Source organism: Chiloscyllium plagiosum, chromosome 2 (genome assembly GCF_004010195.1).
Source record: "Chiloscyllium plagiosum isolate BGI_BamShark_2017 chromosome 2, ASM401019v2, whole genome shotgun sequence".
NCBI lineage: Eukaryota > Metazoa > Chordata > Chondrichthyes > Orectolobiformes > Hemiscylliidae > Chiloscyllium > Chiloscyllium plagiosum.
The window spans coordinates 9,585,203-9,592,467 of record NC_057711.1 but is presented as its reverse complement, the minus strand read 5'-3'; the positions used below and the strand labels follow the sequence as shown (position 1 = coordinate 9,592,467).

General features: G+C 41.2%; 1 protein-coding gene across 1 annotated transcript in view; it reads right to left on the bottom strand.

Annotated features, from left to right (window-relative positions):
• lrpap1 (low density lipoprotein receptor-related protein associated protein 1) overlaps nucleotides 1-7,265 on the bottom strand; it is a 46,087-nt gene that overhangs the window by 30,397 nt on the left and 8,425 nt on the right. The window contains exon 2 of the mRNA XM_043703671.1: nucleotides 1,236-1,380. Within this exon, the coding sequence (XP_043559606.1) occupies nucleotides 1,236-1,380 (145 nt within the window). The remainder of the gene's footprint in view (nucleotides 1-1,235; nucleotides 1,381-7,265) is intronic.

Genomic DNA, 7,265 nt, shown 5'->3' with positions numbered 1-7,265 from the left:
GGCCACCCCATCCCCTCTGCCCGTCAGTCTGTCCTTATGATAGCACGTGTAGGCTTGAATATTCATTTCCCAGGCCCTGTCCACTTGAAGCCACATCTCAGTTATTCCCACAATATCGTATCTGCCAATTTCCAAAAGAGCCTCAAGCTCATCCATTTTATGTCTAATGCTTCGTGCATTCATGTATAGTATTTTTAATTTGTTACTGCTCTCACCCTTCCCATCAACCCTTATTTCACTCAACCTTACAGCATGATGCCTTTCCGAGTTTTCTGCCTCATTAATACAGTTATCTTTCTTGACTTCTCTTGTTCTAACTTTCCCTTCAATTTCCTTTTTAAACATCCAGCTTGTCCCCTCCCTTGTTTGGTTTGCATTTATAATCCCACATTTCAACCTATCCCCAGTAGCTTTGACTTCCTTACCTGACAAGAAACTCTGTCTTAAAAATATTCATTGACCTGCCTCCTGGGGACGAGTTCCAAAGTCTCTCAACTTTCAAGAACAAAATTCTCAACTTGGTGCTAAAAGGGAGCACCTAATTTTAAAATCAAGCCTCATAGCTCTGGACTCAGCTACAAAATGAGTTCTTTCCAACTTATCGAGACCAAGGAAAGCAGTCAAGACCAAAGCATTGTATGACTTCAAAAAATAGGACTGGATGCTAAAGGTATTAAAGGATATGGGGGAGAAAGCAGCAGTTGGATGATCAGCCATTATTATAAATGAATGGTGGAGCAGGCTGAAGGGATGAATGCTTACTCTTGCTCCTATTTGCTATGTCAGACACCTTAGATTCCTATACACTTCAATTAGGTCACTTCTCACTCCAACAATAGTAGAAATAAGTTCAGTTTGTCTAACCTTTCCTGATAAGACAGCCTGCCCATCCTGGATATCAACCCTAAAAACATTAAAGACCCCTTGGCAATACTTTGAAGAATAGAGAGTCTTCCCGGTGTAATTATATAATTATTCCTTAAATCAACATCACCAAGAGTCAATCATCTCATTGGTGTTTGTGCAAGTTTACCGTGCACAGATTGCTTGATGGGTTTCCTTCAAAATGACTTTAATTAAAGTGCTTTGGGATGCAGTGCTGTCAAGAAGGCCTACGTATCAATGTGTTTTCTTTTGTACGTACACACATGCATATCTCATTTCCCCTCTCTCTCTCTCCCCTTCTTGGTCAGGATTAACCCTGCTTCTGAGTTTAGAAAACACAAACAGTTTACCATTGAAGTTACGTCGCAGCCTGGCTTCCTTCTCACCATCCTCATCGAGCCCATCGGCTTTCAACTTCTTCCAGTTCAGTTCATCCTTCTCCTGAATTTTCAGGTCACTGTGAAGCTCGGCTAGCTTCACAGGAGAAAACTGAAGCTATAGGTTAAAAAAAAGGAAAAGGATAGATTTCTTAATATCTAGTGGAACTGGATACAGGAGATGGTGGATACCCACAAGTGGAGAGGGTTATGAGCTCACTTGACTGTGGTTTGTACAATGTTAAATCAATATGGGAGATACAAAAAGACTATTTCATCTGGACAGTGAGAAAACCTAAAGGAGACATCAACTGATAAAGAATCATGTGAAAGGGAGTGGAAACCTCGTATTCGCACCCTCCCAAAATATCAAATGATAAGCAATTGGGACTTTCAAAATTGCTACCAACTTTCTGGGAAAGTGTATAGAAAGACAGAGTAAGGTAAAGGACATCAAGATATATGTCTCAGCAAAGCACAAAACTCTTCAGAAAAGTGGAGAAAGAATTCTTAAAAAAAACAATATGGATTAAGTTTTCCATAAATCAAACAGTTGCATGGACAATTTCTGAAGAGAGATATTTTGTCCACACTTTTAATATCGGAAATGTCTCCCTTTTCAGCAACATTCAAGTTCTATCACCAAGTCAGTGTTTGTGTTGCTGAGATACAATGTTTAATTATCCCTTTAGAAAAGTACCTGCAATATTTACTGCATTTTAAAAGACAAATACACGTACAGGAGAGCCTTTAACAGAGAAACCAAAAGTAGGCATCAATCTTTCGGATCTATGAACCTACTGTGTCATTCAATACGATCATGGCTGATCTGCTAGAACAGTGCCATATTCCCATTTTCTCCCTGTGTCCCTTGTCTTTAAAATCTAAAAAAAACTCTTGCTTGTATTCCACAGCCTTCTGTGGTAGAGAATTCAACTGGACACTACCCTTTGAGTGAAGAAACCTTTTCTCTTTTAAGTTCTGAATGATCTGCCTTGTTGCCTGAGAATAGTATCCACTGGATCCAGTCTGTCCTGTTAGAACTTTATGTTTCAGACAGATCCCCAATCATCTTTCTAAACTCTAGTGAACGCAGGGCAGTCAAACCAATCTATCCACATACAGCAGCCCTGCCATCCCTTGGACCAAACTACTGAACCTTGCTGCAGCCCTTCCATGGCAAGTGCATTCTTTCTTGTCAGGGAGATTAACACTACATGCAGTACTCAAGGTCCTATATAACTTCAGGAAGGCATCCCTACTTGTGAACTCCAAACATCTTGCAATGAAGGCAATACACCATTTTCCCTGCCTAATTGCTTGCTACCCACCTGTCAACTTTTATTGTACAAGGGCACCCAGATGACTTGTACATCCAAATCTCTCAAACATAACACACTTTCTCTCTCTCTCTGCAGATGCTACCAGACTTGCTGAGTTTCTTTAGCATTTCCTATGTTTGTTTCAGATTTCCTGCATCTGCAATATTTTGCTTTTACAGGAACAGTTAACTGGCAATCCTTGTTTGCAGGCAGGTGGTGTAACTTCTGTACTTCCAAGAAATATTTTCATATTTCTTAGAAAAGCTGTTCCTAAGTTGTGTCAGACCACAAATAATGTTTGAGAAACTAAACAAAGCTCTGTGCACAGCCTACTCATCAGACCTTACTTGAAGTGCTGCACATAAATGGGTGTAAGCATAATCATGAGTTCTAAACACAGCCTTCCAGAAGCACAACTCATGGAACAGAAAATTCACTTCATGATAGAAAAGGAACATAAGCTGATATTTATACCAATCACAGCATCCTCAAAGTAGCATTAATTAATCTCAAAAAAGTCTGAAGCAGCTGTTGCAAATTCGGAGCAATGATTTACAGATGATTCACAGGAGACAAACAAACAGAGAGACAGAGGGGACAGACAGAGGACAGTGGTGGTTTAGAAGATAGAACAGTACAGCACAGTACAGGCCCTTCGATAATGTGCTGAGCATTTATCTTTATCTAAGATCAACCTAAGCTACACACCCCTGAATTTATTGCCGTCAGTGTGCTTGTCCAGCAGTTGCTTTAATGTCCCTAATGTCTCTGACTCTATCATCACCACTGGCACTCACCACTCTGAGTAAAAATCTCCCTCTGACATCTCCTCTATAACTTCGTCCAATCGCCTTAAAGTTATGACCCCTAGTGATAGCCATTTCTGCCCTGGGGAGAAGTCTCTGGCTATCCACTCTATCTATGCCTCTCATTACCTTGTACACCTCTATCAAGTCACCTCTCTTCCTTCTTCTCTCCAGTGTGAAAAGCCCTAGCTCAATCAACCTCTCTTCATAAGACAAGCCCTCCAATCCAGGCAGCATTCTGGTAATCTCCTCTGCACCTTCTCTAAAGCATGTACATCCTTCCTATATTGAGGTGATCAGAGTTGGACACAATGTTCCAAGTGTGGTCTAACCAGGGTTTTATAGAGCTGCAGCAAAACCTCGCAGCTCTTAAACTCAATTCCCCCTGCTAATGAAAGCCAAAACACCATATACCTTCTTAACAACCCTATCAACTTGTGTGGCAACTTTGAGGGATCTATGTACGTGGATCCCAAGATCCTGTTGTTGCTCCACACTGTCAAGAAACCTGCCTTTAACCCCGTATTCAGCATTCAAATTCAACCTTCCAAAACAAATCACTTCGCATTTATCCAGGTTGAACCTGAAGGCCACCACACCTCAGGCAAGTGGCAAGGTCGAGGAGCTGAAATCCTCATGGTAACCTCAGTGCAGGCATCGAACATGGCATCACTGTGCCTTGCAAACAAGCAGTACGGCCAACAGAGCTAGCAGACATCCATTCACACCACCAGAGAGCACAGCAAAATTGCAGGTAGAAATTCCATCCTCTGGAATGTGAGAAGTAAGAAAATTAAATCATATCCAAGTTAAAATAAAAGATAAAAGTATGAAGTAGTACTGAAGATTTAAAATGAATGTTAGAAAATTCTGGAAATACTTAGGCTCAGCAACAACTGTTTCATAAGAGAATCTTTATCAGTCTATCAGGAGCTAAGCACTTTCCAGATTAGAGAGAGACAAACCCACAAAGAAAGCAAGCAAGGAAAAAAAAGAGAAACAGAAGAAAGAACTAGGCAGTAGACTAAAAAAAATCCAAAAATGCTTCCTTGAAGTACTGTTGTGGTCAACTATCAGCAATAGTGCCCCCATGGTTATGTATTACAAGTTAAATAAATTAATAATAAATGACAAGCTTTTTAGAGTTTAAAACAATTAAGAGTCATCATTAACTACAGATCAGCAACTATTTGAAGTCACCTTTATTTTCCTGTCTCGATAATGAATTATGTTAAACATTCAATGTTATCTTTCTGTACAGTAAGGTACTAAATGACAGTTTTTGCAACATTGCAGTGTTCTATGATCCAGAGAAACTAGTGAACTGAAACATTGCTGACATTCAGTGGACAGAATATGAAATCAAGCCACACTCCTCTAATGACTCAGCACAATTTACTCACAAGCAGCTGAGCACACATTCCTGAAAAATTCAAGGGAGTTGACTGATGTCAGCAGGGCAGTTAAGAAATGAAAACATTTAGAAGAACAACTGGATGGGAATAACTTGGAATCACACTGAAATAAAATAAGTGCAATCCATAGATTGAAGAAACATAAATCTTAATTTTCTTGTCCAAAGTTCTTGAGCAAACATTTTTTTTGGCCATTCCATTTTAGAAGTTAAACTTCCTTAAATTCTACATCTTACTCTTCGAAAGGGTATGACCAACATCTTGCTTGTTGTGAACAGCTGATGGGATGTGCTGCGTTATATGATCCATCAATCAGGCCATTATTTGAAAAGGAAGAATGGGCAAGATTACGTAGAGAAGGCATCATATGAGTCACTCATTTGGAAAGCCAACACAGCAATGAGCCGACTGGCTGTAACCATTACATGACTGGAGCCCCCCAGAGATGCATACTCAGCCCCCTAATGTACTCACTGTATACCCATGACCGTGTCACCAAACACTAATGCCATTTACAAGTTTGCTGATGACACCACCAAAATCAGTCGAATCTCAGATGGCAACCAAACAGACTACAGATGGGAGGTGGAAGACCTGGAAAAGTGGTGCACTGAGAACAACCTAGCTCTCAATGCTGGCAAAACCTAGGAACTAATTATTGACTTTCGGCAGGATGCACTCATGCCCCCCTACACATTAACAGCACAGAGGTGGAACAAGTGGAGAATGTCAAGCTCCTGGGAGTGGTCATCCACAACAGGCTTTCTTGCACTCTTCACATGGTTGCACTGGTTACAAAGGCCCAGCAACGTCTGTTCTTCCTCAAGTAGCTGACAGCAAATACCCTCGCCAACTTTTATAGGTGCGCCATCGAGAGCATTCTGTCTGGATGTATCACTACCTGATATGGCAACCGTACCATTCAAGATCGGAGACTGTTACAGAGAGTGGTGAACTCAGCCCAGACAATCATAAAAACCAACCTCTCATCTATAGAGGCAAAAGTGAGGATTGCAGATGCTGGAAACCAGAGTTTAGATGAGAGTGGTGCTGGAAAAGCACAGCAGGTTAGGCAGCATCCGAGAAGCAGGAAAATCGACATTTTAGGCAAAATTCCTTCATCAGGAATCCTGATGAAGGGCTTTTGCCCAAAACATCAATTTTCCTGCTCCTCGGATGCTGCCTGACCTGCTGTGCTTTTCCAGCACCACTCTCATCTAAACTCTCATCTATAGAATCCATCTACCAGGCCCACCGCTGACAAGGAAAGGCCGCCAGCCTTCTCAAAGATCCATCCTACCCTGGCAATTTTTTTCTACAACCTCTACCATCAGGAAGAAGGTACAGAAATCTGAATGAACACACACACACAGACAAGCCGGTTTCGTAACAGTTTCTACCCTACTGTTGTTAGAATACTGAATGGACCCTCAAACTCTGAACATTCGCCTGTCCCTGTGTTTTTGTTTTTGCTGCTGTTTACCTATTATTTACTGATCTATGCTACTTAACTCTGATCTGCCTGTATTGCTCACAAGTCAAAGCTTTTCACTGTGCCCCGGTACACGTGACAATAAATTCAATTCAATAATTTGAGATGAACTCCCACAATTGACATTGCAAATCTTTAAAAAGAGCAAAATGAGAGAACATGGAAGTATTAAAAAAGATTTTGGTGGAGGGAAGAAAGCATAAAAAACTAAGATTAATCAAAACAGCACTGTTTCCAAGACAGCGACAAACAGCCCTTTCATTTAGGTCACCCTGCTTCTCTCGAAACACTTGTTAGCATTGTTGCTTTTTCTTAATCTCTTCATTTATCCATTGCCACTCACTATTACCCCCTTGAAATAGCAAGAGTTACAAATTAGGCAGGTCAGTCAGGCAGTAACAGACAGACAGAATTGTTGCAGCATTTTGGAGACCATTCGGCTTGTTGAGACTGTACCAGTTCTCTAAAGGAGCAACTTCTAGAGGGCCACTCTACCCATTTCTGCTAATGCTGCAAGTTCGTTTTGGGTAATAGCCCTTCAAAATGAATCTGCCTCCATTATAGTCACACTCCATATCCAAATCATTCAGAAAAGGCCTTTTCTCATACTGCCCTTGTTTCCTCTGCCAACAACCTTAAAACAGTGCGATCTGGTATTCAATGGTTCACTAATGGAGGAGTTTCTCCCCCTCTTTTTTGTTCAAATATCTCATTGTTTCTGCTTACTATGTGATGTTCAGAACAAAAAGTTCACCATCCCAAGGCTTTATCAATAGGGGAAAATCACCAAAACAAGGTCACACAAACAGCCCTCTAATAGTCCCCCACGAGCAACTGGACTAGCAGCTCCCCAATGCTCCACCATCTCAGAAGCATCATCCACACCCACTTACACCCCTCCCCCCAACGCTCTCCCCAAGGTAGACTCAAAAACACTACTAGTCCTTCCCTTTCACATTTCCCCTCCC